Source organism: Pan troglodytes, chromosome 1, assembly GCF_028858775.2.
Source record: "Pan troglodytes isolate AG18354 chromosome 1, NHGRI_mPanTro3-v2.0_pri, whole genome shotgun sequence".
Classification (NCBI taxonomy): domain Eukaryota; kingdom Metazoa; phylum Chordata; class Mammalia; order Primates; family Hominidae; genus Pan; species Pan troglodytes.
This window is the reverse complement of record NC_072398.2, coordinates 184,381,253-184,396,283: the sequence shown is the minus strand read 5'-3', so window position 1 is coordinate 184,396,283 and position 15,031 is coordinate 184,381,253. Positions and strand designations below refer to the sequence as shown.

At 45.6% G+C, this 15,031-nt stretch overlaps 1 protein-coding gene across 24 annotated transcripts in view; it reads right to left on the bottom strand.

Annotated features, from left to right (window-relative positions):
* Window positions 1-15,031, bottom strand: part of MKNK1 (MAPK interacting serine/threonine kinase 1) — a 46,875-nt gene that overhangs the window by 8,251 nt on the left and 23,593 nt on the right. For 16 of the 24 annotated variants that reach the window (XM_001162516.7, XM_063781043.1, XM_063781052.1 and 13 more), the window contains 5 exons: window positions 14,826-14,923; window positions 10,875-10,954; window positions 9,247-9,320; window positions 6,366-6,470; window positions 2,749-2,804 (listed from right to left, as the gene is read on the bottom strand). In XM_001162516.7, the coding sequence (XP_001162516.1) occupies window positions 2,749-2,804; window positions 6,366-6,470; window positions 9,247-9,320; window positions 10,875-10,954; window positions 14,826-14,923 (413 nt within the window). The remainder of the gene's footprint in view (window positions 1-2,748; window positions 2,805-6,365; window positions 6,471-9,246; window positions 9,321-10,874; window positions 10,955-14,825; window positions 14,924-15,031) is intronic. The other 8 variants (XM_063781061.1, XM_063781115.1, XM_009456893.5 and 5 more) reach the window with 1 other exon arrangement.

Genomic DNA, 15,031 nt, shown 5'->3' with positions numbered 1-15,031 from the left:
CAGTAACCAAGTCCACCAGAACTGGATGCTGTGCCTGAGACCACAGAGAGGTGCCTCATCTCTGGAGCCAACCAGGAGGGCAGTTTGGGTGCACACATGAGAATGGATGAGAATGGCCTACATGGCATGTAAGCAGCACAGCGAGTGAACTAAATGCTGGTTCTCTGAGACCCATGTCCTCGCCGGGAAGCCTGGGCAAGTCCCTCGACTTCTTTCTCTCCTTCCTTCCTCCCTCCCCTTTTCTCTATTTTTTCTTCTTTTCTTTTTCATTTAGCCTCTTATTAGTGGTAAAATATAAAGCATAAAATATGAGATTTTAGCCATTTTTAAGTAGACAGTTTAGTGGCATTAATTAAGTACATTCACAGGGTTGTGCAACCATCACCACGATCTGTTTCTAAAACTTTTCCATCACTCCAAACAGAAACTCTATACGCATTAAGCAGTAACTCCCATTCTTTCTTCCCCTAGCCCTGGGTAACTTCCAATCTGACTTTATTAATTAAGACTTTCTGTCTTTATTAATTTGCCCATTCCAGATATTTCATATAAGTAGATTTACACAATATTTGTCCTGTTATGTTTGGCTTATTTCACTTAGCATAATGTTTTCAAGGTTCATTCATGTTGCAGAATGTATCAAAACCTCATTCCATTTTATGGCTGACTAGTATTCCACTGAATGTATGTACCACATTTTGTTTATCTGTTCAGCTGCTGATGACCACTTGAGTTGTCTCTACCTTTTTGGCTGTTGTGAACAATGCTGTAATGAATACTGCTATACAAGTATCTGTTTTCAATTGTTTTGGGTAATACCTAGGAGTGGAATTGCTGGGTCATATGGTAATTCTGTGTTTAGCCTTTGAGGAACCGCCAAACTTTTCCACAGAAGCTGCACCATTATATAATCTTACCAGCAATGTATGAGGGTTACGATTTCTCCATAACCGTAACAACACTATTTTCCATTTTTTAAATTACAGCCTACCTAGTAGTATGTGGTGGTATCTCATTGTGGTTTTGACTTGCATTTCCCTAATGACTAAGGATGTTGAGCATCTTTTCATGTACTTGTTGGACATTTGTGTACCTTATTTGGAGAAATGTCTGTTCAAGTCCCGTGTCCATTTTTAAATTGGTTTGTCTTTTTGTTGTAGAGTTTTAGGAATCCTTTATATATTTTGGAAATTAAACCTTGACCAGATACATGATCTGCAAATATTTTCTCACATTCTGTAGATTGTCTTTTCACTTTCTTGATAGATAATGTCCTTTGAAACTTAACCTCTCTTTTTCTTAAGAGACGGGGTCTCACTATATCATCCAGGCTGGCCTCAAACTCCAGGCTCAAGCAATTCTCCTACCTCAGCCTCCTGAGTAGCTGGGACTACAGGCATGCAACTGCTGTGACCAGCTAATTTTTAAATTTTTTGTGGAGATGGGGTCTCACTTTGTTGCCCAGGCTGTTCTTAAGCTCCTGGCCTCAAGGGATCCCCCCGCCTCAGCCTCCCAAAGTGTCGGGATTATAGGCGTGAGCCACTGCCTGGTCCCAATTATTCCTCTCTTTCACCTTGCCTTTCCTCACGTTCTTGTTTTGAGACAGAGTCTCTGCTGCCCAGGCTGGAGTGCAGTGGTGCGATCATGACTCACTGGCTATACATGTTTCCTGACTTGAGTTTCAGTTTCCTCGTCCATAAAATGAAGGTAATAATAGTATCTACCTCATGATATTTCATAAACATGAAATAAATACAAGTGCCTGGCACAATGTAAGCACTCAAGAAGTGTTCACTGTAATTATTAGTAGTAATCATCATAATAATGATAAATTATAAAGGTCTACGACAGAACCAGTGACAGAAGTCACAAGATCTTATTTGAGCGAATCCATTATTATTCCCCATAAAAGAGTTGTGAGTAGCAGACTGACTCATTCATTCAAGGCCGCCCCTTATTTATGAGCCACGGCTTCATCCAGACCACAATATATATGCTCTTGAATACACACATGTATATACACGCAGAGCTGTGAACGTGGGCCCCAACACCACCAGGGCCTAAATCTCTCCTAATAAACACAGAATTTGTCAAATTCATACACTTCCGTTTAAAGAGATCTGCTTCACATAAGATTAAGTTGTTTGGCTGGGCGTGGTGGCTCACGTTTGTAATCCCAGTACTTTGGAAAGCCAAGGCAGGTGGATTGCTTGAGCTCAGGAGTTCGAGACCAGCCTGGCCAACATGGTGAAACCCTTGTCTCTACTAAAAATACAAAAATTAGCCAGGTGTGGTGGCACATGCCTGTTGTCTCAGCTACTTGGGGAGCTGAGGTGGGAGGACCACTTGAGCCTGGGAAGTCGAGGCTGCAGTGAGCTGTGATCATGCCACTGCATTCCAGCTTGGGTGGCAAAGTGAGACCCCGTCTCAAAAAAAAAAAAAGTATTTACGACTTCCATCAACTGATATAAAGATAGGTGCATTAGACTAGAAAATATTAATTTTGTGCAGGTCTCATATATTTTCCAAACTCTCAGGCTTATATCAATCACACTGATGATCAAGAGCGAAGAAAGGACGAGGATGGGCAGAAACATCACACAGTAAGTGTAACATTCTCACATGTCCAAGACGATCAGTTCAAGTTGGTGTCTGAGGCCAACGGAACTGCTAACAATCCATCCTGAAAGCAAGGGTGGCTTCCTCGGTAAGTATAAACTATAACATTCCAAATCAGGCCCAAAGTACCTTTTCTGGAGATTCACACAATATATTTTCTGGTTTCAGATCACGATGAGCAATGCCTGACATGACAAAGAGCAAAAAAATGGTTAACATATGCACATAATTATCAAACATTCCACACACAATTAATTTTTTCCAAATGCTGTAGTTCGCAGATTAATTCCCAATTATGGTACATTAAAAAATCAACGAGCTGCAGGAGGCAGAAGTAACCAGCGACACAAACCAAAAGCACAGTTGATTCTGCGGGTTCTTTTGAAGAGGAGGCTTTAGAAGTCTGGCAGGGATAAGAAGGGCTAAATGAATCCCAGCCAGCCTACCCCTCAGTACCACAGTGACCACCAAGAAGAAGGCCTAATGCAGAGCAGAGCAGAGAGCTCTGCAAACGGCAATGCTTGGAACAGCAATGCAGAAATAATTAGTGCCTTGTTTAAGAGCATCTCAGGGGGCTTAACTGCTCTACCTCATTTCTTCTTGTATGGCCGATTAAAAAAAAAAATTCCTTCAGTGCAACTGTCTGAATGTTCAGAGGAGCAAGTGTTAGTTACCAAATCTCCCAAAGTGACCTATTCCCTTCTCACCTGCTTTGCATGTCCAAGGCAGCCCTGCCAGCAGCAGAGCAAAGACTGCTTTGGCACCAGGATGCTGTTATTTTTGTTTTTTAAAATAGAGATGGAGTCTCGCTATAGCCAGGCTGTTCTTGAAATCCTGGCCTTAAGCAATCCTCCTCCCTTGGCCTCCCTAAGCATGGGGATTACAGGTGTGAGCCACCTCGCTAGGCCCACCGAGGGTTGCTGTTTTTAAGAGAAAACCTCTGCACTTTGGCCAGGCCTCCTGAAGGCGACTGGAGATAGCAGCTTAGCCCATGAGGGGTTAACCTGCTGACCTGGCCAAGAAGGCACCTCGGGGAGAGCCCTCTTCTAACCAAAGAAAGGGACAAAGAACTAACTCAGGGTCATGGTGTTTTGGTGGAGGACACAGAAACCTCCCTTTCGTCTTTCCTTCCACAGCATATGCAGCACAGAGACAGGGCTGGAAGGCTGAGCAAGAGTCAGAGCTACAGTTGGAAGTATTGGAAAGCGGCAGCGGATTCTCGCGGTGATGGGAAAAGCAAAATCTGCTTCACTAAAACTCCCTCGGTGATCAACTTTTTCAGCAGTCCTCCGATTCCCGACTAGAAGGCAAAAGCCTGGCCCAGGCCACGGGAGGCACTTCACTAAAGAAGAAAAGCCTGAGCTCCAGCAAGCTCAGTAACTTCATCAGTCACCTAATTGAACGAGAACCCAGAGCAACTCAGTCCAGGCTGCACAAATTGAGTAGCACTGCTCTGCAGCTCGCTGCACTAAAAGTGAAAGATATTTTCCATTACAGCAAGTGCTCCCACAGAAGGATCATGAGCCACACATGGAGCCTTACTCTCCAAATAGGCGCCCATGGCCCAGTCGTCCCTTAGCCTAAGAACTCAGAGAGCCAGGCTGTAATAATGGGGCTGCCGTGTGAGCACAGCAGCCATCGAGCTGCTCCGGTTCATTTCCCAGAGGTTGAGCTGCAGTGTGTCCAGTATTTAAAAGTATGGAACTTGTTTCAGGGCTGACCCATTCTTGCCCAATTCATCTTCCCCGTGTGAAGTTATTTAGCAAACAGCCAAGTTCAGCTGGAAATCGTTTTTCATCCCCTCCAACTTCTAGTCACACGGGCAGCTGGCCAGCTACATGTTAACAAGCGCCTCAGAACTCCTAAGACACCACCGGCCTCTGTTCCCTTCGGTGCATTCTTGTAAATAAATAAATAATAAAACCTGCCTTTACCACCCCCTCCAAGGTGTGGATCTTGTAAAAAGCGTGACCCAGTTTTGCAATCTACAGAGGCAGCTTGGGGAGCAGTTGTAAATCTTTGTCAGGCAGGTGTTACCTCTATGCATCCCAGCTTTCAGAAACAGAGCTGATGCTATTCATCATGCTGCGGAAGGTACAGACACCCCCTTCTAGTTTTCATCCTAGGTGCAAGTCAGGGCCCCAACGTGGGCACTGTCAGTATGCAGACCTCTTTCAGCCACTGGAGGAGGGAGGTGGGGTCAATGAACCTGAACCTCCTGGATACGCGCCACACTGGTCTGCACCGGATTGTGGGCACCAGGTGGGATGTGTGAGGGGCATGCCTACCACTGGTCCCGGGCACCCACAACCAACATGGCTGGCCAACATCTGCAACAGCAGAGGGGGCAGACCTAAGTCACAAGTTATTCATTTCACTCCCACCCCCACCAGGCAGAATGCTTTAAGGGAATTAATATTAGGAATAAAAATGCTTTCTTCCTGGTGGGAGGTGAGGATGGAGGAAATCGTTATTTATTGAAGAACTATGACATACCAGGAACTATGCTCCATCTATGCTGCACATATACAATACAAACACAAGATACACATTTTTCATCTATAAAAAGCTTAGAATAGTGCCTAGCACATACCAAGTGCTATACAGTGTTAACTACAGTCGATGATGTTATTATCTCAAATTCTCACCATAGGGTAGGCGTTATTACTGAGAGAACACATAGCTAGAAGAAAAGTGAAACCAGAATTCATTTTTTCCAGGGTACTGCTGTCAGGCAAATTAAAAAAAAAGTATGTAATAGTCAAACAGATTTATGGAAATGTAAAAACAATTTGTGGAAAGATTCAATTCACTACAAAAGTTCCTGAATAATCAGTCATAGGAAAGGGGCTGTAACCTGAAGCGTAAATCAAATACTAGTAACCTGTGAGTTACCAATGTGCTTTTCAACAGATACCTCAAATGTACATGTTAATAGAAAAGTATAAGCTGGGCACAGTGACTCACACCTGTAATCCCAGCACTTTGGGAGGTTGAGGCAGGAGGATCGCTTGAGCCCAGGAGTTTGAGACCAGCCTGGGCAATAGAGGGAGACCCCATCTCTACAAAAAAATACAAAAATTTCCAGGTGGTGGCACACACCTGTAGTCCCAGCTACTTGGGAGGCTGAGGTGGGAGGATCACTGGAGCCCAGGGAGGTTGGGGCTGCAGTGAGTCCTGATGGCGCCATAGCACTCCAGCCTAGGTGACAGAGACAGACTTTGTCTAAAAAGGAAAAAAAAGGAAAAAGAAAAATAGATTTTTCATTTACTGTGAACAAGATATATTAAACTACATATATCCTATCATGCCAATTTTGAAAAGAGACAGAGGTGGTGTATTTTAAGACTAGAAGGAATAACATCAAGATATTCACACTAAGAATGTTGTATTGTGTATGAGCTTTATATTCCTTACACGATAAGAATCTAAGAAAAGAAACATCATCCACACACAGTCACACATACCCTGTTCAATGTGAAATTTATTCTTTCTCCTCCCTGCTCTTTCTCCTGTATCCCTGTGCTGCTCAACAGCTTCACCACCCACCCACCATCCGCAGCATAAGCCTAGGAGCCATCCTGGACTGTTTCTCCCCCAGCTCCCATGGGTGAGCATGTTCACACCTCAAGCTGCCTTCCAGCCACACCATCTCCTGCACCAGCCCTCTGCCTGGCCTACCACCTCCCTTGGTACCCAGAGGCTGGCCAGCCCAACCCACCCACCAAGGCAAAGGCTGGGTTCACCTTTGGTATGCAGGAAGTCAAGGGCAGCAGCAACGTCCCGCACCACTCGGCTGGCTTCTCGCTCATTGAAGTGCTTTTGCTTCTGGATGTGGGCTAAGATGGAACCTGGGGAGCAGAGGGGACATAGAAGAATGCCTTTTTGGGCTCTAGTAAGTATAAGTTTTTTTTTTAGATGAAGTCTCACTCTGTTACCCAGGCTGGAGAGTAGTGGCACGATCGCGGCTCACTGCAACCTCCGCCTCCGGGTTCAAGCAATTCTCCTGTCTCAGCCTCCTGAGTAGCTGGGATTACAGGCAGGCACCACCATGTCCAGCTAATTTTTGTATTTTTTTTTTTTTAGTAGAGATGGGGTTTCACCATGTTGGTCAGGCTGGTCTCGAACTCCCGACCAAGTGATCCGCCTGCCTCAGCCTCCCAAACTGTTGGGATTACAGGCGTGAGCCACTGCGCCTGGCCGTATAACTTCTTAGAGGCCAAGTTTTCCCAAGTTTGGAAAACTTGGGGTGGGGACATAGGGATTCATCGCTGACTCATCACTACCTGTCCAGCTCCAAGTGTGGGGCCTGGCACGGAGGAGGTACCAGCTTGTATGTCTGTTAAACAAAACTGGACTGCTCTCTTCTGTACCTGTCTATGAGGAGCTCAGAAGCGAGAGAGAACAACTATAAATAGGGCCAAAAAACACTAATGACGCTGAGGCTGATTTGGCTTCTGCAATCAAAAGGAATAAAACTGAAGGCACTTGGAGCTGAGGGGGCCTTTCTGCAGCAACATTTTCTCCCCTGCATCTGATCTCTGATCCAAACAAGAGCACAAACTTTCAAATGGAAACGCCACACCCTTGCCAGACATGTAAAGGCCTGGGAAAAGAGGGGAAAAATGGGTTTTCCTCCTGAGCTTTCCCATTCATTGTTTTGTTGGCAATGGCTAACATTTACTGAGTAGTTACTAGTGCCATGTGCTATGGAATACTCTTGAAATAAACTGTCTTATTCTCACCACAATTGGACAAAATGGGTAGTACACTTATTCTCGTTTTACAGAGGGAGATCCTGAAGCCAAAAAGAAAAATGGTTGAGCAACTTGCCCAAGATTACGCACCAGTAAGGGGTGAGGCCAGGACTTAGGCCCAGGGCAGTTAGGCCTCCGAGTCTGTGCAGACATCCCCCAGCAGGACTTGTGGTCTGACTGCTGCAGGGATGGACTCTCTTGAGCCAACCACACTGGGTCTGGCCTCAATAAGCTACATTAAGTTTACTGATATGGCGACAGAGGAGCTCATCTGCATGTAGCATTTCAAACATGTAATTAACAGTCAGTCATGTGTTATTGGATGGTGCAGGGGCAGACACAGGCAGGAACATGTGGCTTGGCTTCATGTGGTTTATGTTTACTACTAGAAGCCAGCGTTTCTGGGCTGAAGGTATTATCTCTCTGTCCTAAAAATGGCACATGTCTACTGTTTTTTAGGGGGGATTGGGAGGGCATGAGAGAAGGGGAAGAACTGCCAAAGATTGTTCGCTTGCCAGATTAAACAACGGATCCCAATGTGCTAGGGAACATTCCCAGAAAACCGGCTCATGACTAGGTCCTAGCTTGCTCTGCTGTAGTGAGCCTCGTTTCCAAATCTGTTAAAAGGAAAAGCAGAGAATAATGCTTTACATACTTTTTTTTTTTTTTTTTTTTGAGACAGAGTCTCACTCAGTTGCCCAGGCTAGAGTGCAGTGGTGTGATCTCGGCTCACTGCAACCTCTGCCTCCCAGGTTCAAGCGATTCTTCTGCCTCAGCCTCCTGAGTAGCTGGGTTTACAGGCATGTGCCAGCACGCCCAGCTAATTTTTGTATTTTTAGTAGAGCCGGGTTTCACCATGTTGGCCAGGCTGGTCTTGAACTCCTGACCTCAAGTGATCTGCCCACCTTGGCATCCCAAAGTGCTGGGATTATAGGCGTGAGCCACTGTACCTGGTCTACTCTACATACTTCTAAGACATCCCCCAGCATACCAAATTGTTTTAATAATATTAGCAGCCAACATTTATTGGGCCCTTAGTGCCTACCAGACATTGTCCTAAGCATTTCACATGAATTATCTCATTTAATCTTCACAGCAACCCAGTGAGGTAGGTGCTATCAATATCTCTATTTTATAGAAGGGAATATTGTTTAGAAAAGGTTAAGTGACTTGCCCAAGATCACATGGCTAGTAAGTGATGGAGCTAGACATAACATAAGCTTTAGCTGTGTTGGTTTCTAAAGCACGCTCCCTCAACCACCAAGCCCCTCCGTGTGGCCCTCCATGCAGCTCCAGACATCCCTGCAAGTGTGTCCTAAGATTGGGGGAGTGATGGGAAGGGAAAGGGTTTCTCTACCCTACCTCATTATGTCAGAAAAGCAACTTAAGTATACACCCCAGTGATTATGTGTGTGGGTGATGGCATCTTTCCATCTGAAGGATGGCACGTTCTCAGGCTTCCCCTTTATCCTGGGTCTGTGTCCCAAACAATAGGACCCTCCTCTCCACTGTTTTAGCCTTTCTAGACTTCACAATGTATTTGAGAGCTTCCACCCCATAATTAATGTAGTTAAACAGTGAACATGTCAAAACGGGATTGATAAATCGATGACTAAATGTATCTATATATGACTCCTATTATAATGAAAAGGCATTTATAAAATACCCACACAGGTGACATTCTAAGCTCTGCAAAATGCTAATTATCATCCTTCCCTCCGGCCTCCCTTCTCCCAAATCAAGGGCAGTTTTTAAGTCCTTCATCCTTTTTATTAGCTTGACTCGTTTTGGAAGTCTCTGGGATTCATGATGGATGATCACCACCCTGGGTCTTAATCAGAAGTCCACACACATACTCAACGGTAAGTACCTCCTTGCAATTTCTCAAAGACCAAGTAAAACCTTGTGTCATCTTCAAAGAACTCAATCAGCTCCAAAATGTTCCTTAAATAGGGAAAATAGGAGGAGAGGGAAAAGGGGGGAAATGGTATTATATATTAAAGTCTACTTACAAATATACAATGAAAAAAATATACAACACCTGGTAGTGGGGCAGAAACCAACTTGAAATCAGAATGCTTATTAAAGACCCGCGTATGGAAGCAGCCAATGGTGTTAGCAAGATTCAGGTCACCTTATCTTTCCATAATGTTTAGTCTCTGGTGTTTTCACCAAGTCTGTGCTGTCAAACCCCAGCCCTAAAACCCACTAGGTAGAGTTATAAAAAAGTCCCGGTCACATTAAACTGAATAAAATCTGCAGCCGACTGGAAGCAATTGCGGCTAATAACACTGAATAGTAGGTGTGTGTCCTGGAGGCAAGCAGCAAATAATTACTTGCCCTCCCTCTTGCCCATAAATCACGGGGCAGTATTTACATTGCCTGGAGAAAATGGAAACATCTGTCAAATAGACTTGGGGCCTAACGTGGGCACCGCTAGACCCTAACTGCTAAGCGCTGCTTAATGAAACGGCCGTGTTCCTGGCCACTGTAGCACTTGTGGCCTTCCCCGGTGAGCACTCTCTGTCTGCCCGAGTATTTCAGTGCTCCGCCAACAAGGTCGTCTTGTAACTCAGTAGGGAAGCCACCAGCCTGGATATTGGAGGTGTTGTGGGCTTTTTTTCTTTTACAGAATAAAATAAACCAAGTAGAGTCTCTAATGCTGAACTAAGAAGCTGCAGGGCTGAAAATAAAAATCTGTCCCTCATAAAAAAAATGCTGACTACTTTGGGAGATATGAGGCTTTTACTAGTGTGAAGGCATCCAAATAAGATGGGCAAAATGGCCTAATTTGAAAGAAGATTGTGGAGGCAGTGCCTGGAGTTAAATCAACAGCAGCCCCCGTCCTCCAATCCTCCAAGCTTAATGACAAAGCCATCAATACCAGGCCACTGGCTCCCCGCTGACCCTGCCGTGGAGGGAGAGAGGGGGAAGTGGAGTCTTACAGGTGCCCCTGATTTAAAGCCACAGTGGGAGAGCTGCTCATTTGGAGCTGGTGGTGGGCAGAATGAACTGGGGCTAGAGATGACCTGGACCCAGCTATCTAGAAGGTTCCAGGATCTTAGTGGTATCTGCACATATGTAAATATTCTAGGAGCAGAAACAGCAGCAAATATTCTTAACAGTTCTCCTCATCTTGGTATTAAGGCAAGTCCTTAAAGATTTCTACCAGGCAACACTCAGTCAACCTAGTTTCCACAGGTACTGAAAGAAATAAAACTCCATTTCCCCCCAACAACCACTGATTCAGATAGTTCATTCTTCTAACTTGCTTGAATTGATGATATTTACAGTATTTCAGAAGAGATAATAGCTCCTTTGCTGTTACTGCTGCTTTTCCTTTCTCTCCCTAACACTGAAAGGGGCGGAAGGAGGTACCTGCCTTGTGGGGACAGGAGTGAGAGCTAAATGCTGGAGTCAGGAGATGGTAAGAAATAGCCTCCTCTTCTGTGGCCAAGCGTCCCCCCAGAGAAGCAGCGAGAATCACATGATACTCACTTGTTTCCCTGACACTGATACAGTGTCTCCACCTCTCGAAACACCCTACTCCGACTGTGCCCTGCTTGTTTCTCGATGATCTGTGGGAAGAATAAAATCTGTCATGTACACCCACCTGACTTCCAAACAGCCCCTTGGCAGGAGTCCTCTGGGAGAATGCAAGGCCACACTCAGTCCAAATCCAGTGTCCAGCAGAAGTCTGGCCTAGGCCTTGGTGACACCGGCACTGTGGCTCTGTTGGCAAAGCAGCAGACTGGCCTCAGGGCTTTCCAGCCCAGCTGAGCCCATTCCACTCTGGCCAAGCACAACACCAAGGAAGTGAATGAGGCTGCTGCCCCCAGCTGCCCAGGGGAGACTGAGGCAGCCGGCAAGACAAAGAGCTACCTTACTCAGCTCCTCCTCCCGTGGGCACCTCTTTCTGCCTTAAGGGTAAGCATTTACTGCATCTACTGAAGGATCTTCTCATGCTGGAGGGAGAGGCTGATGCAGGACACCGTGGCGAGGAGCTAAAGCTTTGACACCCAGCTCAGAGGCTGCCTCCATGACCCCCTGGCAGAAGTAGGCTCTTCCTCTTCTGAGAACTTACTCTCTGGCAGATACTGTGTTAAATGATTTATTTACGGCCGGGTGTGGTGGCTCACACCTGTAATCCCAGCACTTCCGGAGGCTGAGGTGGGTGGATCACCTGAGGTCAGGAGTTCTAGACCAGCCTGGCCAACACGGCGAAACCCCGTCTCTACTGAAAATACAAAAAAATTAGCCAGGTGTGGTAGTGGGTGCTTGTAATCCCAGCTACTCAGGAGGCTGAGGCAGGATAGTCACTTGAACTGGGGAGGCGGAGGTTGCACTGAGCCGAGACTGTGCCATTGCACTCCAGCCTGAGTAACAGAGAGAGACTCCATCTCAAAAAATAAATAAATAAATAAACAATAATAATTTATTTACATAATCTCAGTTGACCTTTATGACAACATCAAAAGATAGGGAGGTATGAAACATTTGCCTGCAGTCCAGAGCTGACTCCTAAGCCCTTGCTATCCCACACCTGCTTAGATGCTCTAACTTCTTCGAGGACCTGGAGGCTTTGTCTCTCCTGTGATACGGTGGGCTGCTCCCCCTCCACACTTTTACCTGAGATGCTTGTCAAATGCTGACTGAAGGAACAGATAAGCCAACAGATGGGAGGGTGGTTTCCAAAGGGACTAGCTGCCTCTGCAAAGCTCTCTGGACCCATCTGGAGCCTCAAACCACTGCACACCGAGCCTGTGAGCAAATCTGCAGAGCCTAGCTCTGCCTTACAGCTCCAACGTGCACAGTGGGCAGCACAATGACATCCTCTTCCTTCATTGAGACTTCAGACTTCTCTGATATGATGTGGCACAGACATCTGTGACCAACTGTAATTTTCTAAATAAGTCTGTGTCTGTTTGTAAACCACGGTGGGCCCATTATCTGAATGGAGAGGTGTAGTGCTGGGGAACAGAAGTGATTCAACTTCATTCCCCAAGCATTTCAGATCAAAGTCATGAAGAACTTTCTAGCAGGCAAGATTTCCACAGCACAGTCTTCTCTGAGGAAGTAACGGGCTCTTGCTAATAGAGATGGGGGAGCAGAACATGGACAACTATCTGGGGAGTCATAGAGGAAATTCAGGGTTATCTTGAAATTCCATCCCAACCTTGAGAGTCTAGGATCAGCTGGGTGCCTATAGGAAAAGCTGTAATAAGCTAAGTATTGTGGGGCCATGTTGGGAGAAGTAGCCCATCTCTAGGGAGCTTTGAAAGAGTAGGGGAGAGAAGAAACATGGGCAGAACTGCTGAAACCAAGGAATTGCCAAGCCAGAGTCCAGTGTTTGCCTCAAAGATGCCAGGGGGGATGTGGAGGAAGGGCCAGGTTTTCCTCCCATTATCCAACCTTGAAGAAATATACCTCTCATCCATAAATGTATTGAAACCTTTGAAAATCAGTTTATGTTTGTGGTTTTTACCACATTTAGACAGATACATCAATTTTTTTTTTTTTTTTGGAGACAGAGTCTCCCTCTGTTGTCCAGGGTGGAGTGCAGTGGCACGATCCTGGCTCATTGCAACCTTTGCCTCCTGGGCTCAAGTGATCCTTCCACTTCAGCCTCCCAGGTAGCTGGAATTAGACGCACATGCCACCACACCAGGCTAACATTTTTTTTTTCTTTTTGTGACGGAGTCTTGCTCTGTCGCCCAGGCTGGAGTGCAGTGGTGTGATCTCGGCTCACTGTGCAACCTCTACCTCCCGGGTTCATGGGATTCTCCTGCCTCAGCCTCCCAGGTAGCTGGGATTACAGGAATGCACCACGCCCGGCTAATTTTTTTGTATTTTTAGTAGAGATGGGTTTCACCATGTTGGCCAGGCTGGTCTTGAATTCCTGACCTCAGGTGATCAGCCCGCCTCAGCCTCCCAAAGTGCTGGGATTACAGGTGTGAGCCACCATGCCTGGCCTAATTTTTCTATTTACACTTAGGCGTATGTTTTAAAAATCACTTGTAATTTATACTGAGCTGTTTCCCAAAAGAAATTGAGACAGTGCTCTTGTTACCATGTGAAGCAATACTCCAGCTGAAAGGAACGTGGCTTAGCAGACTTGCTCAACCTTCTAACCTGCAGCTGGGACTGTGGAAAGTTGGTTCAAAGAAGAGAAAACATTTCCTTCAGGAGCCCATTGGGCTGGGATTGCCAATGTGAGGTGACATTTGACCTGGTGGCTCAGGTGGGTGATTTGAAATCAGCTTGGATTTAAAAAGACCCTTTCTCTAGGTCAGTAGTCCTCAAACTTTGGTGGCTATGAGACTCAAGTGGGGAATCTGGTCAAGCCACAGAGATCCAGACCCTATCCTACATCTGGAAACCTGCATCTGTGTGTGCTTTGTTAGAGCTCTAAGGGCTTCTAACACATAGTAGCATTCACAACTGCCCTTCCTACAACAGTAGTCCTCAAGGACTAGTGAGTGTCAGAGTCACCAGGAGAGTTTGTTAACATTTGTATTGCTGGGCCCACCCCTGTTTCTGAGTTGGTACTTCTCAGGTAGGGCCAGATAGCTTCTATTTCTAACAAGTTCCCAAGTGATGCTGAGGCTGGTCCAGGGCACACATTTTGAGAACCACTGCTCAAGATCCAGCTCTTCTTCCATGTGGAGAGGGCAAGTGGAGGCACAGAGGGGTGACATGAGCCACTCCAAGGCCTTACAGCTAATTAAAGGCAGCAATGAGGCCAGAAGCCACTTCTCCTGCCCCAAAACTGAGTGCTCAGTCACTTTAGTTTTGTTTTTTTCTTTTAATTTTTTTTTTCTGAGACATCATTCAGATGTTACCAAATCAGTCACCTTAGTTTTTAATCCTCACTATCATGCTAACATCTAACACTTGGATAGCATTTTGTGACGTGTAAAGTGTTTCCACCTCTCCCAGGATATTTTAATTTTCGTCTTCATAACTGCCTCAGGAGACTGAAGGGCAGGTATCATCATTTAGAGATGTAGGAACTGAGGCTTACGGACATTTGATGACTTGCCCAAAGTCAAACAGTTATAGTTTGTCAAAATAGATATTCAGGTAGGCCTTCTAATTCCAAATCTGGTTGTCCACTCCCTGAAGCTGACTTCATTTGTCAGAATAATGAGAAACTTACTATGAGCCAGGCATTGTGCTAAGCACTTTACCTATATTAACTTATTTAATCCTCACAACAATTCTACATAGGTTCTAGTATTATACCCATTTTACAGATGAGAAAACTGAAGGACAGAGAAGTTAAGTAACTTGCCCGAGGTACACAGTAAGTAGAGAAACCAAGATTTGAATCCAGTGAATACAGCTTCAGAGTCCCCATTCTTATGGAATATAACATTTATTTGGTTCAAGATGAGCTAGGAATGACTATTTGCAAAGTAAAGCCTGGCATTCAGCTGAGACACTCACTTTGACGGCATACTCTTTGCCATTCTGTAGGCTCACGGCACCTTGAACTTTGGCATAGGCTCCCTCTCCAAGCAATTCAGAGGTCAGCTTGTACATATCTAGAGGTGAAATGGATGAGAGGAATAACAAGATGAGTCACCCTACTGCAAGCTCAGATGGGAAGAACTTTTGTGGCTCAGCTTCCCTGATCAGACGACACAGGCACC